The 19411-nt window shown below is 41.2% G+C and overlaps 1 protein-coding gene across 4 annotated transcripts; it reads right to left on the bottom strand.

Annotated features, from left to right (window-relative positions):
- Nucleotides 1–159: 159 nt before the first annotated feature.
- VDAC2 (voltage dependent anion channel 2) lies at nt 160–15225 on the bottom strand. Of its 4 annotated transcripts, none has more exons than XM_040563438.1 (10): nt 10818–10969; nt 10336–10390; nt 6989–7060; nt 5889–5938; nt 4551–4703; nt 4415–4467; nt 3750–3977; nt 2440–2590; nt 1537–1594; nt 160–704 (listed from the first exon to the last, which is right to left on the bottom strand). In XM_040563438.1, the coding sequence occupies exons 2-10, from the start codon at nt 10361–10363 to the stop codon at nt 613–615; spliced, it is 885 nt and encodes a 294-aa protein (XP_040419372.1). In that variant the 5' UTR covers nt 10364–10390; nt 10818–10969; the 3' UTR covers nt 160–612. The 4 variants fall into 4 exon arrangements, with proteins under 4 accessions (XP_040419372.1, XP_040419373.1, XP_040419371.1 ...); XM_040563439.1 differs by lacking the exon at nt 10818–10969 and adding an exon at nt 10722–10808; XM_040563437.1 differs by lacking the exons at nt 10336–10390; nt 10818–10969 and adding an exon at nt 15114–15225.
- Nucleotides 15226–19411: the final 4186 nt, after the last annotated feature.

Below are 19411 nucleotides of genomic sequence, written 5' to 3'. Positions count from 1 at the left end.
TTGGTGAAAACCGGCTATATTCAATGTTCCCAAGGGAGGGGTGGGTCCTTAATTGCACAGAAATACAGAGCACTACATCTTGGGTTATTTTTAGTTAAAACTTAACTGAGCACTACCCTATTATCTTGACTCTTAAAATATCTGAGGCACAAGTATGTATGTGTACTTGATTTATTCATAATTTGAGTTGTCTCTGGATACCAAATGTATCTATTTAAGGTGATTTAACAGAACTGTTGACCTCATTTCAAGACATCCACTGATCCATTTTTCATTCAATGGCAATATCAAATGTTAAAAGGAACATAAAAACAAACATGCACACAATTGTACAGTTTTCATAAATGTCTATTTCATTATTTGTGGGTAGCGCATTAAACAGTTAAATACATTTAAATAATGTTTAAGTGACTGCACTAATGCAGAATTGTAACTAGATGGGTAACGAATTTAACTAGAAACCAGCTAACAAGTAACTGTCTAAATACTTCAAATACAGCTCTTGTTCTAGGTCATCCTTCTTGGGAAAAAAAGCCTGCTGGTCACATTGGAAATACATTTTAAGGCCAAATTCTTCTGATATCCCTTCTCTGCAGCAGTTTCTTCACCTTTTTAAGCCTCCAATTCCAGGCCAAGGCCAAGTTTATGGCCACCAGCATTGATGCTCTTTCCGTCTATCAGGGCAGACAGAGTAAGCTTCACACCTGTAAGATTTTAAAGAGCATGTTTACAACATATAATCAGAGTAGCTTTCATTGCAATTCAACCTCTGTCATTACAAGTCCCAGTTGTAGCTCTCAGTTCGTTACTTTGCTCCCAATTACTCTATGGAAGAATTCATTTACACATGAAATATACTGAAAGCTAGTCATGTGAATCAAGCAAACTAGATGCTTTTTTAAAATACCATTTTATAAACCAGATATCCAAAGACTCCACTTGATAAGTGCACAGAAAGTTTCTTCTTCTACATTAAGAAATGCATGAAAGAGAGAAACTATGCATAGAACGACAGACACTTGCGCCAAGGAAGGGAGGGAATGAAAACTATGTATTTTACTAGGTTTCAAACGAGTAACTAACCAATAGTAATGTAGCATTAATGGGTGTTTTCATATTTAAACAGAAAACGTTCAGTTCCTCAGATTTTTTCTGAACACGTAGATCAGAAAGCGTGCTGTTTCGATTATTAATCATTTTTCAAGATCTGCTATTGTTCTGTACAATAGGACTGGAAAAAGCAAAGCTAGAAAAGACTGCTTGCACAGCCTTAAAGCTAAGTTTTCAAACACAATAGTGAACTGCTAAACAAATCAATGAGTAATATTATGCAGAAATACCATTAGATACAGTGTTATCTGTCTTGTTTATCTAAATGTTAACGTGCACCATAACCTGCTGTCAAACACCTACTTTGTTTTACAGACAAAGATATTCTGTAGAATCAAAGTAGTTGCATATCAATACATAGATCTCAATTTTTCTGTGATGCACGGAAGATATGTATACGAAAGTCATGCATGTGAAAGTCCTTACCTGGCCTCAGGGTCTGGGTGTAACCCACTCCAACTAGACTAGAATTGTTGACTTTTGCCTGGAGAAAAACAAACAAACAAACAATTGAAACATAACTGAAGAGTTCTTCATTACCATTCAGGAGCCAGAACTTACTAACCAAACCCAGTATTACTTTTTTCATTATCTCTGTGCTTACTAAGCTGTCTCTCTAGCTATGCCTATGCCCCACAACTTAAGCTGAAAAACTGAAACCTATTTAAGTGTAGACAGGTCGCAGGAACAGGGAGAACTGTTACTGGAAGGTAGTTTGGCAGGTGAACTTGCACCCATTTTTTTCAGAAGGCCATAATAACTCACCACCAGTTTCCCAAAACAAGACACATTTGAAGAAACCTCCATTAGTATTTTGCAGGACCAGTCAGTCAAGCAGAGGTCACTTCATAACATCATAAAGATTATGTGCAAAAATTCTCTCAGTCAGCATCACTTCCTCTACAGAGTGATTCCAACCTCATAATGAGCAAAGCTGTTCTGCAATATAGTCTTTTCAACCAGCATCTCTTACCAGTTCTCACCATGAGAACTGGAGTGTTTCCAAAAAACTGTTCAAAAAAGATCTGTAAGCTTAGGGTCAGATATGCAGGTTGCATTGTTTGTGGTGGTTTTTTTTTTTTTTTGATATATACATGTGAAGTCCTGCAGAGCAGGGCAACATTTGAGAGTCAGATTCTAAAAGAGATGTTGCTATATGCAAAGTAACGTGATTTAAATACTGCTTGTTTTAATCATAACTGTCTGAATTGTAACAGTAGCTCTTACTACACTTTTTGACCAATTATCTTTTGTACTAATAATGCACATATGCTCAGGAACTGAAAAGCTGCTGTTTAGAATAACCCTTTTGGTTAGAGACATACTTACAGAGATAGAAGCAGTGGAATCCAACTTGTATTTAGCTGCAATACCGAAGCGAGTGCTGTTGCTACCTGCTGTCCAAGCCAGGTTTACAGCAGTTTCAAGATTGTCACTCACTTTCTGGTAAATTGACCCACCAAATTCAGAACCATCATTGCTGCACAAATATAAAAAAAAAAGTTAGCTCCTTATATCTACTTAATCCCAACTTTAAAAAAACAGTTTGTCCTATTCAAAACAAGAGTCAGAAAGTTTGAATTGTTTCACACTTTTAGATCGGGTTAAGGGAGATGAAAAAAGTTTCATGGCAAAATTAAACTGCAATAATCCATGAAAATATTTTTCAGTTTGCCACAGCTAATTCTCCAATTAATTTTAAGTACTTGGACAAAAATCCAGTTTACATCCTTAACCTAATAGATAAACGTTAGTTATGAGGAAATAAGCATTCTGAATTTGATTACTAAACATACCTGATGTTTCTAATGAATTCAAAGATCTTTTTAAAAATTTGTCACACTATTTGAGGTTACTGAACAGAAATGGAATTCTTACAGCTTAGACTAAGGTATTTTGTAGCTTCCCCTGCCTCAACTTCCACAAACCCAGACAGAACAATCCCTCTCATCTCTTTCCAAAATAGCTTGATTTTGAAATAGAAGTGTTATGTCCTACATAAACACACTGAAACAATGGCAGTTGGTATTAGATTGAGAACACCATATTCTTCAGTAGATTATGATCAGCTTGCTCTGAAGGACATCCAAGATCTCTAAACGCAGCAATTTGAATGAAGTTCAAAACCAAGATGCCACACACTTCAGTTGCACTCTACGCATTTCACACACATCCCATATATGCAAGATGAAGAAGCTACTCAAAATGTCCAACAGCAAAGCTCTATTCTTGCTCCAGAAACTAATTCTGACCTACTTAAATAGCTCAAGGCTAACTGCTACCTCTAACAAATCTACTACCTTTATATTATAGTCAGATACAGTTCAATGTATTGGGAAAACTAGAAGCAGCATTATGATCAGCTCGACATATCCGGGAGTTATGCGTACTGCACTTCAAATTTTGATTTCAGCATCTGGAAAACTGTAGCATATATTATGCTTTAAACGATAAGCTATGAGTACTTACTATTTTGAAAAGAGACAAACTAACATTTATTTAAGTTTGCTATTCAAAAAAGCACACTGCTTAATTGCTTGAAATACCAAGAGGTGCTTGAAAGGCATTTGTATTCTGACTAGAAGAAAGGGTAAAGAAAGCCTGCTTCTGTAAAACTGTACACAATTTTAAGTACTTACACATTAGTGTGCAGTTGGAAGTCTCCAGTCTTGTAACCCACAGAGAAGTTGTTTCTTGTCAATTTTGATTTGGCACTATCAAAAGTCATCTGATAACCAGCCAGCCAGCCTTCATAACCAAAGACAGCTGAACCATGGATTGCAGGCCCAGCAAAGTCAAAGTCAACATCACAACCTAGGTTTAGGCATTCACGTTTATATGCTGACTTAATTTTACCACTCTTCTTTCTGAAAGAGAGAAAAGGTTATCTTAAGATAGGGCTTGATCCTTCCTCAATGAACTGCCAAATTTGAGCCATATGCCTCAACAGAATGCATCTAAATGCCATGCACGTGCTTCCTCTAGACTGGGTCAAAGGATAGGTAACCCACCAAAAATACAGAAAAATCATCAAAACATGCATTGTTATAAAGACAGAAACATCTTCATCCCTCCTGTAATATTCCAACTAAGTATTCCTATCCCAGAAAATGAGGAAAGCAGGCTGTTGTGAAGTGTACAATGCTAAGCCTGTAGAACAAGATGTGATGCTGAAGAGCAGAAGCCTTTAGTAGCATTGGGATTCGCTAATTTGGATCAATAATGATTGATTTGACACACCAGATGGCTATTTACCAACCATGGGTGTAGGTAGTCACAAAGTAAAAGTGTTAAAAATTCTTACCCTGTATTTGGTGAGAAAGTTGTATCAAATGTCAACTTCAAGCCTTTGGCAATCTAATTGAAGAGAGAGAAGACAAAGCTATAAGTTCAATTCTGCCACTTACATAAATGAACTGAATACTTTCCCAATCTATTACCTGATCTTCAATTGCAATTTCTGTTCCCAGAGTGTTATCTGTGTTCCATTTTTCTGTGAAAGTCAGCCCATACTCAGCCCACTTGTATTTGGTCTCCAAGCTCCCATTCACTTTTCCAGTGTCTGTGTTCGAAGAACCAGATGTTGTGAATTCCTAGAAAAGGACAGTGTCGACGTTACACTGAAGATACACGTGATCATGAAAGCCTTACACAGTGACAAAAGAGAAAAGACCCTTCTTCACCAAACATTAAGATCTTGTTATGCCATGTAACAAGTTGAACAACAACAGACAACTTGGGGGACAGACATAACATGAACTAATAGCCAGGTGATTCACGTCCACATAGAGGACTCCCCACCTCCTTGCCCCCATTTCAACTGCAATGTTTGTACCAGCATTACAAAACATATTGGTTTATAAAGTAACTCAAAAGCAAGCCTGTAGTTACCATAAGCATTCTCCTCAAAAGGAAAAGAGTTCCTGAAATATAAGGTTACATTTGATACTCTTAACAAGCAAACCAAAAGCCAAACCAAGAATCTTTAATACTTGACAACACATTCCCCTGCTGGGAATGATGCCTTGCAACTGATATTGGATTCACATGGGAGCCTGTATTCTGCAGAAAGTTTTAGCAGTTATTACTGGTAGTCCTTTACAGAAAGGAGCTGAAATAAGAAACATTACAACTATAATAGGATCATAGGGCTCTGCAAACACAGCACGTAACACACACACCTCTGACAGCTACTTATTGTTAAAACTTCCTGTTCTGATAGGCACCAGGGATCTACCTTTACACCTTGCAAAGTCTGCTCTAGAAATAGATAAAAGTAATAGAAGGCACTGCTTGCATGACCAAGTCATCTTGCACGGAACATCACTGCAGCCCCTTATCACCTTTAAAGAAAGGCCACAGATTCGAAGTGCTATTTCACTGCCAACTATTTCATACAGGCATTAAGATGCCAAAATTTTCAAAAAACAAACAGTACCAAAAACAACTTCTTTGTACTGCAGTTGATATGTATATATAAACACATACATACATATATGTCTGCTGTTTGTTAGCCTTCAGGCATAAGATGAAGGACAGCTAACAACCCGTTTTACAAAGATTACTAGACAACTGATTTTATTTATTGGCCCGTACTGCAATACCAGTGTTATATTCAGAATGAAGTCTGAGCTTTAGGTGCTTCTGAAATTATTTTACACTAAACATTCACCATTAATATAACCTAATTTACTTAATAGCATCTGAGAGATGCCCTTCCGTAATTAAATAATCAACAGAATACATCCCCCCCAAATACAATGAATAAGTAAACTCACCACTCCACTTGCAGATTTTGTTTTCACATCCAGTTTCACCAACCCAAAGCCTTAATAAACAGAAGTCAAAGTTAAGAAGTTGTGCTTTAACTAAGACAAGGTACATTTTCCAGGAAGCTGTTTTCCCAACCTCACTGCTGAGACTGCTGTGTATATACATATACAAAAACCACCATAGACTGACTTCCGTAACACTCAAATTTCAGATACTACTGCAGCTAGAGGAGGCGTAAGAAGAAGCCAGTTCTGTTCTGTCATCACCAAATAGTAAGCAGGGAGTAGCTGCTCAATTGTACATTGCATATCTAACTAACAAGATAATATCCAAAAGTAAACGTATTTACTGACAAGATGCATTCTCTTGTGTTCCCTCAATAGCATCTACTCTGTACTCAATGTCATTTGAAGAGCTATCCTAATGCGTAAAATTGTGTCTGAACACTAAGAGGAAGAAAGATCTCAAAGGAAAATCACTAGGAAATGCACAGCTATTGGACTTGAAATGTAAGTAGGTTTATACAATTTATACATTTCACATTCTTACCCTCAGACCTGAGTGGTGATCTTGGTGAAAAAGACCCTGCCTGAATTCCTAAAGACTAGAAATACACAGCACTGCATAGTTAAAATCTGCTTACTTGCAACTGCCTATTAAGCATTTACAAGTTTTGAAGAATTTTATTATCCTGATAGCTACTCCTCTTGCTATTCCAAAAGCACTACAATATTACAGTGGTAACATTACTTACACACACACACACATATATCTCCTTTCTATACCAACAAATGCTGTGGCACAAAGATCAGTAGAGGAAATGTGCTCCTAAGCTAAGTAACAGTGAATGCTCAGTCTCGCATACTTGTATACCTCTTTCCTGACCTATGTGGCTGAGGCAGTGAGGTTTAACAGACTTCACATCAAAACAGCCCACAAAAAGCCTCCAGTGATCTGTTATTAGCTGACAGTAATGACACAAAAGAAACATACCCTCCTCAGAAACACAGGTATATTAACATTCAGCTTTACATGCAAGATAAAATAGTCAATTCACTGCTGCAACACAGACCATGCTGTATTTTGTAAGAGGCACTATTCTTACCATATCCTTTATTGAAGATATCTCTGGCAGATTTGCCAAGGTCTGCATACGACGGAGGAATTGCCATTGGAGCTGAAAGGTAATGACGGTAATTAATAGTCAATCTTTTACCATACACAAAGTGCTACCACAACTCTTAAAGATGCTTTCTTTAAGGCAGATTTATCCACGAAGGCAGTTAACAGACAAGTGGTTCAAACAATTACAATGTTCTGTGAAACACACACAGATTTTCAGTGATGTTCACCATGAACATTGTGTTTTCTGGGTAGATGTAACCTGATTATTGATGAGAAATTGTCACTTTTCAAGTCGACTTCACCACACACCTTTAATTACCACAAGCTAATAGCTCACAATTCCAGAGCTGGCAGTAACCAGTGAAAACCAGGAAACCGGAAATATGAAAAACTAATTCAGACTTATTTCTGCAAGTCCTACAAAGCCAAATTTAACAGATGCTTATGAAAGTTATCTGAGAAGACCTACAAGGTTTCACTTTCAAAATGTGAAAGCACGAGTGTCTGCTTTGCCCCGTATTTTAAATAGTACACCTAAGATTTGGAAGGGATCTTTGAGGGACATTACCTAGCCATCACTCAAATGAAGGTCTTCCACCCTACAAAGTATAAGAGCTTATGTTGGGGGGGGGGTGGCTCTTGTTAGCCTAAAACGAACAGTAGTAGGAGTGCTGGGTCAGTGAGAAAATGACTTTTAAGGAGAGCTTCTCAGACAGGGAGCCTCTGGCAATCTCACTGTTAAAGAACCCATCATTCAAGACTAGCCATGACCCAGTCCCCCAGCCTTCTGGATACCAGCCTAAGGTCCCACACAGGCTGTACGTATGGTGCTCCTCCTCCCCATGAAGATGCTTTCTATCTGTATCTTCCTCAGGTGATTGCTTTCCCCCTACTTCAACAGCGAAAGATCTTAAGTAGGGGCATTGTATTTTAAAGTCTTAAAATACAGAAAATGGAGCATATTTCAAAGAGTTAGTAATTTTCTCCAAAGGGGCAAAAAACAAAGGGGAAAACACTAACTAGACAAACACAATAAAAAGCCTTAACGCAGAAACAAAATGAGAAGTCTTATCTTTTAAAATTAGTCAGTCATTTGTTTTGCTGAAAGCCAGATGAACGTAATTCACTGTTCATCCTGCTCTTGCATGGGTTTTGTTTTAAAGTAAGCAGAAAAACATCTTTAGAACCTAAAAAAATAACAAGGGCAGTACTCTTATATATTAACTTTCAACTGAAAGCTGAAAAGATGACTTCCAGTTTTAAAAAGTAATTTTAAATAAGATTTATATTTTCTTCTGCACATCGTTATGAATGTATTAAATAGGGGATTTGAGGCAGGTTTTTTATTCTTCTTTTAAAGTCACCTTTCATCTTTTTTTGTCTTATCTGCATAAAAGGAAAACTTGCCTGAATCAGGCAAGGTATTCCTGATTTGGAATAATTTCCTTTAGGGCATCATTCCACTAAACAGACTGTTTTAGAATAGTATCCACAAAAAAAAAAAAAAAAACTGATTATTCTACCTGCCTAACTGTAATCAACTGCTACTATTTAAAAAGCTTTTTAGCATGTAAGAAAGAGCCTTGTGCCTAAACATCGTTTCTCCAAAATTTCTTCGCTAGTTGTCCAGAGTACCTCTCTCCATCTTCCTGAAACATAAGAGGAAGACTTGAACTGCATCATCGCAAAATCATATACATTTACAGTTTAGCTAAAAATAAATAAATAAATCTTTAGTAAGGAATGCTAAGCTCTACATCCAAGCCAGTAGAGAAAGACATCCAGCACTTACTGGAGAGTATAAAGAAAATCGACTTCTTAACAGAGTAATTTGTCTGCTAAAAAAATTACTTGAACATGATTGAATCTTGAAAAGGCTTAGCCCAAGTTAAAGTCCACAGTAACTAAGATAAGCTTCAGGAAAAGATTCAACAGCAGAACAGATACGAGTCCCAGTGTCATCACAGAAAATGGTTTCTATAATCTATTCAATAAAAACTAGGAGATGTAGGACCAAATTACAAGAAATTATGGGAACAGTAGTCTTCCCACACTCTAAATCCCTGCTGTACAATTCATTAGTAGTTTAAAATAACATAGAGAAGGTTTAGCTGTGTACTTTTCCTCTGAATAGGTCTCTAGCCTTTATCATAGGCATACTTTGACAGCACAAATGAGCTTTTCTTTCTTGTCTTAAATACTTCCAATCTGACTAGACAATCATTACAGAGAAGATATTTGTATTAAGCCATAAAGGCCTGCAAGGTTAACAAACTGGTATCTGTCTAAATTTAAAGAAATACTGCAGTGAAAGGATGTTGCTGTTTTATCCAGCCAAGTTAAGCTTCCTCCCTATGTGAGGGAGCTGACCAATATTTGTCAGACATTCCAGTCTACAGATCCAAGTTTTATGACTAAAAGTTAAAACAGTTTATGACCTTCACACTACTGTTCTACTTCTTTACTAACAGCGGTGCAAGAGGAAAAACGGAAAAAGCACAAGTTAGTTTTTGGTATACTAAACACTTGATAACCTAGTGTCATCATGAGAAAGCTCATTAAATGAAAACAGGGCCAAAAAAATCATTCCTGTTTCCTCTAGAATTGGTAAGTTAGCTAGGTCTGCAAACTCTTACAACCAGAAGTACTTTTCTTCAATCCTGTTTTAAACTGCCTTTCATGTAAACTACTAATTAGAAGTGCCTAAAATATAGGTAACTCTTAATGACAATATGTTGGTTGTGAAAGCAACTGTCAGATCTTATTCCTCATTTCATAAACACAGAATGCACTGGTATCAAGTAAGAGCTCCACCATAATCCTTGTTTCATTTTATCCTTCTTTAAAAAAATCATTAAAAAATCGTAAAGAATCTGTTACTCAAGATCCACAAATATGCCTTCTACTAACGTAAAAGGACAAAAAAAAAACAAGAACAGAAAAAAATGTATAAATGTTGTCAGAATGATTACATGACAACTTTCCTTCGAGGTAGTATTTCGAAATTGTGTCGCACCCTGTAATTAAACGAATGCCAAGGACTTCTATAAAGATTTCTAGACCTCAGGATATTGAAGATCAAACTAGAGGTCACGTAATGAAAAAAAAAAAAAATTAGCACTCATCCCATTTTGTAAATGGCAGCAACTACACTAAAATTGTATTCCAATATTGCAAATAGTAACAGATAAGTAGATATTCTTAAAAATATTCTTGTTAAAAATACATCGGATACACTAACCTTTAAACTTACACTGCTTCTAACACTCAAAGAACAAAAAAAAAAAAAAAACTTATTACCCTTGCTTTAACTGTCTGCCTACTTACTTCTCAGAGGCTGGCACACTACTGGCATAGCCGTAGCTAGGCCAATTTAAAGGCTCTACGGAGAAGAGAGAGAAGATTAAACAACTGCAGGTTAACTACGTGCTCAGAAACCGACAGCAAGAATACAGCAAAGCCCCCCCCCCCACACCTCGAAGGAGAGGGCACAGGCCGGGCCCCCCTCCTCTCCCTTCCCCAGGCAGGGCCGGCCCCGCTCGGGCCCCTCCACACCCTGCCCGGCCCAGCCGCAAGGTGAACTCCTCGGCGCGGCCATCTTGGGCATCCCGACCTGACCCCCGCCCCTTATGTAACCGCCGCCCGGGCACAGCCGCAGGCCCGCGGCGCCGCGCCCGCGGCTGGGCGAGGGGCTTCGTGGCGACCCCCCGCACCCGCACGGCCGATCCTGCCCCGCCGCCGGGGAACGAGCCCGAGTCCCTGCCCCGCGTCCCAGCCCCGCTCGCCGCCCCCTCGGCCCCGGGCGGCACCTGGCTGGCGCAGGAGGGCGGCGGAGCCGGGCGGAGTGGGGCCGGGGGCGCGGGCGGGCGTCGCCGTGAGGAGGCCGCGCTGCTGCAGGCGCTGGCACTGGAGGGCGAAGTGAAGGAGACACCGATCCGCCCGCCCGCCGCCGCCCCGCAGGACCCCAACGAGCCGGGGCCGCCCCGCACGCCGCCTCCCCGCCACACGACGCCGCGAGCCTCCGCCCGCCCGGCCGCGGCCGCCGCCGCCCGGGGAAACGCTCCCGGAACGGCGGGGGGGGACGCGGCACCCAGCAGGAAGCCCCACGGGGGGCGGCGCGGGCCGCAGGCGCTCGGTCGGGCAGCCCCGGAGGCCCCGAGGGACCTGTGGGAGGGCGGGGCCTGCGGCGGGAGGGCGGCAACGGCCGCGCCCGGCGCCTCACGAACACCCCCTCCTGCGGGGGGGGTGAGGGCCCTCGGGGGGGCGAGGCCCCTCCGCACCCCACAGCCGAGCACGGCGTAGCTCGAGGCGGGCTGCGGCCCTCGGGAGGCTTCCTCACGCAGTGCTGGGCCGTCACGGGGACCACCGGCAGTGACATGGCAGATCTGCCGCAACCCCGGTCGCCGGCACGGGTCACTGCTGGCTAGGCCCGGGAGCCCTGCTCTCCCGTGCTTGCTTGGGCTATGCCCTCATCAAAACACCAAAAAGTCAAAGTGATTCAGAACTGCATGTTACATTTGTGTAGTATGAACACTATATACTAACAAACACTATTGATTTACCATAACACATGGTACAACAGCAACTTCCCAGCTTATTAAAAAAAAAGCATATTAACTTTAAGGCCCAGCGTAATGCCAATCAGCATCTTTTAGTTGTATCAAAAGATAAGCAACTAATTCACTTCTGTTTAAATCCAATACTTTCACAGCAGGAGACCCAAGAGGCTAGTACACTTAATTCCGATGTTTTTAAAGATGCCAGCTTGGCAGGCCTGTGAGGGAATGTATTGATGAATCAAGAAAGAAAACCACATGCTGAGAGAATAAATAACAGTAGACAACTAGCCTGTCTTACTGTGCACTGGAACAGAGGTTGGGAATAGACAGAGGTCTCGAAGTAAAAATATATTGTGGCATAAATTTTTCATTATTTAAAAGCAGATGTTTATTATTCATACCTATAATAGAAAAATCCATTCAGAATAAAAGTTAAGTTACATCAGGCAGCTGGATTTCTTTTTAGTATTAATACTTTAGTCATGGTTTGGCTTAATGTTATTTTTTAAGCAACACAGGAAAATGACTACTGCCCCACCCTAAGGGAAAAAGTACTGAGTCACTTGCTTTATGAAACAAAACAGACATAATCCAAGACAGCAGTGCATGAACTCCTCTGTATGAACACTGCAAGCTTCTGTAGCTAGAGTCTGTTGCCCTGTCTTTCCCATGTTCACTCTGTATCTCACAGCATATCTTCTGCACCTCACAGCACCAAGAAGGAATGCCTTCAAGCCTGGCATAATTTATCAGTTTTATCCTTGACCTTTCTTCCTACAGCCTGGCCCTCGCCCTCATCCCCCAGCACACATACATCCAATGCAGGTGTGCTTGCTCTAAATGAGCTTGCTTCCACTTGTAACACAACAGCTCTCACATACATGCCACTCAGCTGTTTCCTTCCACTTGCTGTTTACCTATCACTGCTTTGAATGAGTACAAACATACGTATGCATGACTGACATGAGTGAATCATATGCTTTATTGGCATTGCTTGAAAAAAAAAAAACACTACTGCAAGAACATACTATTTGAACACAAACCCTGCTTATCTTTCCATACATTATAATCACAATTACTTGATTAAGTAATATATGTGACCATCAAAAAGAGAGCAAGTATCTAGTGTGCGTATCAGTTTCCATCAAACATCTTGGATAATTTTAGGTTCACTTCTAGCCCAAGCCTGAAGTCATTGTCTGCCCTCCCCACAAGATGCAGGCCTTCGAGCATTAGAAATTCAGTAGAGAGCAAGCCTTAACAAAAGCCTAACAATGATCAACTAGGTAAACTAGAACTCCTCATTCAGAAAACAAATTGACCAAAGGGATACAGCAGAGATTATAAAATTATAAACAGCAGGGAAAGGGAGGGAAATAAGTGAAGCTAGCAGGAAACAAGTTCAGAACCAGCAAAGCAGGGCATGTTTTATTGTTTTTTGTTTTTGTTTTTTTCTCCCCACCAAAGGAGCGTCATTCAGTGAAAATTCTTGCCACAAGATGTTTAATGTTTATTTGGGCTCCAGGGGGATGTAGACTGGTTCGTGGAAGAGAAATCCTGTGAGAATTACTAATTACTAATCCATTAGATATAGCTGTATGACCTTGTTGGAGTCAGAAAATGCCTGAGCTACAAACAGAGGCATCATTTAAGCTCACTCTGTTCTCACACTCCTTGTTAGGCATGCCTTGCCTAATTCATTGCTTAATTCATTATCTCAGTGGCAGGAATATTAGGCTAGGTACACCTTTTGTTTACTAACATACAACTGCCCTTATGCAAGCAGGACATCTGGAAAGCCCTAAGAGGGCAGGCAGACGAGTCCCATACTGCCAGGATCCTTTAGACTGACAAATTGAATGCCTTTTAATTCCCCCACCCCCCAGCAGTTTTAAGTGGCCTTCTTTCAGTTTGGCTTAAACAATTAGGGGGAAGTAACTTAAGCCAGCTTCTAGGATACGGTTAAAACGACAGGTCCACATAGGGGCCGACACTTAAACAAGCTGATAAATATGCACATCCAGATAGTCTCTTACCTCAGAGGAACACCAATGAACAATGGAAAGCCTGGCACTTCAGTAATGAGAGGACAAACAGAAAGTAAATTTGGGAAAGCCAACAATGGTGGGAAATTGGGAAAGCAAAACAGAAAGCAAATTTGGGAAACCAAATGGTGTGCAGGCCCTAGTGAGGCTGACACAGAGCCTCTTGCAGCTACCTACCTAACCAAAGCTGATTCCCCACAGCCCTGCAACCAAAGCAAATCACAGAATTACAGAATCATCTAGGTTGGAAGAGACCTCCAAGATCACCTAGTCCAACCTCTGTCCTAACACTAACAAGTCCTCCACTAAACCATATCACTAAGAAGCTCTACATCTAAACATCTTTTAAAGACCTCCAGGGATGGTGACTCAACCACTTCCCTGGGCAGCCTATTCCAATGGCTAACTAACAACCCTTTCAGTAAAGAATTTCTTCCTAATATCCAACCTAAACCTCCCCTGGCGCAACTTTAGCCCATTCCCCCTCGTCCTGTCACCAGGCACGTGGGAGAATAGACCAACCCCCACCTCGCTACAGCCTCCTTTAATGTACCTATAGAGAGCGATAAGGTCACCCCTGAGCCTCCTCTTCTCCAGGCTGAACAATCCCAGCTCCCTCAGCTGTTCCTCCTAAGGCCTGTTCTCCAGACTCCTCACCAGCTTCGTTGCCCTTCTCTGGACTCTCTCGAGCACCTCCATGTCCTTCTTGTAATGAGGGGCCCAAAACTGAACACAGTACTCAAGGTGTGGCCTCACCAGAGCCGAGCACAGGGGGACAATCACTCAATCACTTCCCTAGTCCTGCTGGCCACACTGTTTCTTATACAAGCCAGGGTGTTGTTGGCCTTCTTGGCCACCTGAGCACACTGCTGGCTCATATTCAGCCGACTATCAACCAATACTCCCAGATCCTTCTTTGCCAGGCAGGTTTATAATCACTCATCTCCCACCCTGTAGCTCTGCTTGGGGTTGTTACGCCCCAGGTGCAGGACCCGGCACTTGGCCTTGTTGAACCTCATGCAGTTGGCCTCAGCCCATCGGTCCAGCCTATCCAAATCCTCCTGCAGAGCCTTCCTTCCCTCGAGCAGATCGACACATGCACCTAACTTGGTGTCATCTGCAAACTTACTGAGGGTGCACTCGATCCCCTCATCCAGATCATCGATAAAGATATTAAATAGAACTGGCCCTAATACTGAGCCCTGGGGGACTCCACTAGTGACTGGGCTCCAACTGGATTTAACTCCATTAACCACAACTCTTTGGGCCTGGCTATCAAGCCAGTTTTTAACCCAACAAAGCGTATGCCAGTCCAAGCCATGAGCAGCCTGTTTCTTGAGAAGAAATGAGAATCTACTCCTTGTTGTGATGGCCTATAGAGATACTGTGCACTCTTTTAGCCCATAACCAATGCTAAATCGCCCCATCCCCAAGTAAACAGAAAGAGGGATAGGAAAAAGGTTCTGTTAAAGAACAAGAAGGAATTGAAATGAAAACCAACCCATGCAGATATGCCTGTACTTATTCCTTCTTCTGGGTTTTTCTTTGGTCAATCGTAAATTTTTTTCCATCTTTGTTCTTCGTGTTGCAGCTTCCATTTCCTCAGATATTTTCTTTTTTCGTAGTACCCAGTAGCTCAAGGAATAAGCAACTTTTTAATAAAACTAACTTCTACTACCTGCTAGATCTCAAACCATCAGATTTCCTGACGCTCTAAAATGAGTAAATTAATAGAGTTCTCTCCTTTGGGGGAGACACCTCCTGGAAAGGGAGGGGCAATTAAACAATCAGATGATGATCTGTAAGCAAGACACAATCATTCTTGCAAAACACATTGAGAAACTCAAAAAGAGATGCCCAGTACTCTTAAATGACTTATGTGGAGTGATTGGCACATGATTTGAGTGATTGGCACGACAGTTCTCACCTGCTGTAAATACGAGACTGACTACTCATTTCTGCTGTTATATAAATAAAATAAAATAAAATAAAATAAAGAAGAGAGAGAGAGAAAGGAAAGTAGACTATAGCATCCTTTTTAAAGACTTAGGCCAGGCTATTTTTGATGTGGAAAATACATATGCTGTGAAAACATTCATGTGAGTAAAATTACACCAAAAATAATTCTATGACCTGAAGAGCAAGAGCTTCTTCTGTGGAAGACCTTCAGTATCAGCAGGTGTAAAGCACTGAAACTTAAGCTAATCCAAGATAATAATTTTTCATAAATCATCTCATTTATTTTGTTACATTGCCATGAATTAAAGACAAAATCAACAAACAAACATTGGAGCCTATGGGAGATTGTAAGCAAACAACAGATGCCTAAAAAATAATGGATTATCTTTACCATCTTGTGCTGCAATCCTGCAAACAGTAGTGCATGCATGCAGACACACACGCGCACACGTGATTGCTTCAATTCATGTACCTGCCAGGTGAAGACCTGCAGCTGGAAGCAAATGGCATCCCTGTAAACCCCCAACAAGTACAGACCAGGAGAAGGGGGGATTTGTCACATGCCCAGCACTGCATGCATAGAATCATAGAATCATTAAGGTTGGAAAAGACCTCCAAGATCATCTGGTCCAACCATCGCCCTACTACCAATGTCACCCACTAAACCATGTCCCTAAGCACCACGTCCAACCTTTCCTTGAACACCCCCAGGGACAGTGACTCCACCACTTCCCTGGGCAACCTGTTCCAGTGTCTGACTACTCTTTCTGAGAAGAAATGTCTCCTAATTTCCAACCTAAACCTCCCCTGACACAACTTGAGGCCATTCCCTCTAGTCCTATCGCTAGTTATCTGCGAGAAGAGGTCGACCCCCAGCTTCCCACCACTTCTTTCAGGTAGTTGTAGAGAGCAGTAAGGCCTGCCCTGAGCCTTCTCTGCCCCAGACTAAACAACCCCAGTTCCCTCAGCTGCTCCTCACAGGACTTGTGTTCCAGGCCCTTCACCAGCTTTGTGGCCCTTCTCTGGACTCGCTCCAGGGCCTTGATGTCCTTCTTGTACTGAGGAGCCCAAAACTGAACACAGCACTCATGGTGCAGCCTCACCAGAGCAGAGTACAAGGGGACGATCGCCTCCCTAGTCCTTCTGGCTACACTATTCCTGATAAAAGCCAGGATGCCGTTAGGTCACTAATATTTCAATCACCTCAAGTTTTCTGTAACAGGTTGAATGAGAATTACATGCCCCAGAAAATTCAATGTGTTTTTTGTCTAAGAAATTACACCACAGATCAACAGGACCCCAAGATTTGACTTGTAGGTGAAAACATCTCATTTGCCTGCATGAAACTGATAGCTTGTCTCATTGTAAGGCATGACCCAGTGAGGGAGGGACACAAGCACGCAGGAAGCTGCTCAATGTTTTTGTGGAATTCCTTCTTTCTTGCTGAAGCAATGCCAGGGTGAAGCCTAAATTCTGTAAATACCACCCTGAAGGTGGGGAGAAATGGTACAGCCGTACCATGGTTGAGGAAAAGTGTTGAGCACCTGGAGGTGGGTGCAGAACAGTGCAGGCCGTGTACTGTACAGAAAGTGTTAAGGAAGGGGGCTTGACAGCAGTTTATCCCCAGGTAAATTCTTCCCTAAGAAAAGAGGTGCTTCCCTGATATCACACTCTTTTACATTATTTACAGGCTGTCCTTTTTGTGATAGTCACTTTATGGTTTTTATCATAGTAATTTTAGTGATGATAGTCTTGGCTGTAAACTGCTCTCAGTGTGCATCCTCAAACCTGAAGGCATCTCGACAGCAACAGCACTTGCTGGCCATTTCATTTTGGAGGGACTACTAGTAATACTAAGAAATCTTACTATTTATTGAAGTACTTACTGTCATGCCAGCCTGCACCTCAATGAAATTCTCTGTGAGGATACATCTTTTCCTCAGGTCACCTCTCTTTCTAGGGGGCCTGTCAGCAGCAGGGGTATGAACATAGAAGGTGGTGTTCCACAGCCTGTCTGCTTCAACCTGAGCTGCTGCCCCAAAAGGCCTTGGACTTCGAGGAAGCGGTAGCCATGGACCTGGATGTGCTCTGGCTCCTGGAGGACAAATACCACTGTCCCCTCTGCTCTGGTGAGGCAGGGGGACTGGGGGGTAGGGCCATTCTGTGGGACCTCAGTCTTTCTTCAGTCCTGCGGGGGTGATCTATTCTCAGTCCATGGCTGATTTTTCCTCTTTAACAGAAATATAACTACAGATACGTATGGTCACACTCTAGCTAGTTGCTGGTTGCTCAGTGCTGGCGTCAGTGCAGCAGAGCTGATGATACTGATTCTTATAATTAGTTTTGCCTAACAACCCCCAGTAAAATGTCATATTTTAGTTATATACACTTCAGCTGACTCCTTTTTATTTACTCAGTCCAGAAATTTGTTAGCCTAAATGCTTTTTCAAAAGTTTTAAAATGTTCAGTGCTTTATAAGGTAAAAATGCTGTTTACCCAACTGAACTAGTTCTTATAATGATTTGAGACTTTTTTTTTTTTTTTTTATGTTGCAACGGGTATTTTAGTCCATGGAAAGATGGGCCTCTGCTGTCCAATAAAACTCACCCATCTGAGCACTAATACAAAGGGATAATGAAACGTGACAGGAACAAAGGCAAAGGTGTCTGTTGACAAGAATTAAGAGATCTGAGGTTTACTGCAGATTTACCTGCAGCAATTAATTCCATTAATTTGAATAATGATATTGACCTCTTTTGTAAAGCCCAACAGAAAGTGAATGTTGAAAAAAAGACGTGTTGTGCTTTCCAGCCATTACATAACTGCAACTTTTTAATGTCACATTGAAATACTTGCACACCCAGGTATAAAACTAACAGAGCATGTAGTAGAAAGACAGATAAGATATTGCTTAAAAATCTACACAAAGGTCCTCCACATTCAGAGGTGACAAGATAGCTATAACAAATGCGGCCAAATAACCGGGAAAAATCATGCACCATCTGAAATAAAACAGCTTCTTAGCTGTCCCCTTTTCTTCCTGTCTGGGATGAAAATGTGTCTAGGCTTAACTACTTCATACCCTCAGAACAGAGGTAGCAAATTCTTAGAAATCAGGCTTTTAAAAATTTTCGCTTGCACTATGTTTTGGAGAGAAAAGTTTGTCTGGCACTGCTTGCCGGGGAAGCTCTTGCAAATCTGTATTTTGAGGGACAAGCAGAGAGAAATATGGGTGTTTGTATATGAATGTGATTTCAAAAATAGCCTAAGTAGACTGCATCTATCTAGGAAACTATCAAGAACTATTTTAATGACTATAGTGTTGTTGTCCATGGTCATTAACTTTGTTTCAGAATGCTATCTTATATTAACCAGGTATATCACATGATACAAAACTAAGAATGAGAACTCATTGGTGAAAATGGTTGACTTGCAGATGGATTGTGATGCTGAGACTTAAAAAGCCTGTGTTGGGGAAAATGGACTGTATGTGTTTGCAGATGGGTTCACTGGTGCAGATTGTGGAAAAATTCAATGTCACTTGCTTCATTGGTGTCAATTACAGCCGGAACCAAATACAAATCTTCAGAGGAGTTACAAAGCCCTAAAAGTAATGATCCACAAAATACATATTTCTTAAAAATAATGTCACCAAGCACTACAAACCAAACAGACCTTCATCACTTGATGGATATTCGCAGCAAGACACAGGCAAGCAGTTCAATTAACCTAGCAACAGATTAAGGAAGTCATAAACATTAAGAGACTAGCTAGGGCATATGTAGAGAAATAACATGTGGTTCCTTGATATAAGGAGTCATCATAAGGAGAGTCTTTTCA

The sequence above is a fragment of the Cygnus olor genome, chromosome 7 (genome assembly GCF_009769625.2).
Source record: "Cygnus olor isolate bCygOlo1 chromosome 7, bCygOlo1.pri.v2, whole genome shotgun sequence".
NCBI classification, from domain to species: Eukaryota; Metazoa; Chordata; class Aves; order Anseriformes; family Anatidae; genus Cygnus; species Cygnus olor.
The sequence above is the reverse complement of the archived record's forward strand: the minus strand, read 5'-3'. Positions and strand labels throughout refer to the sequence as shown.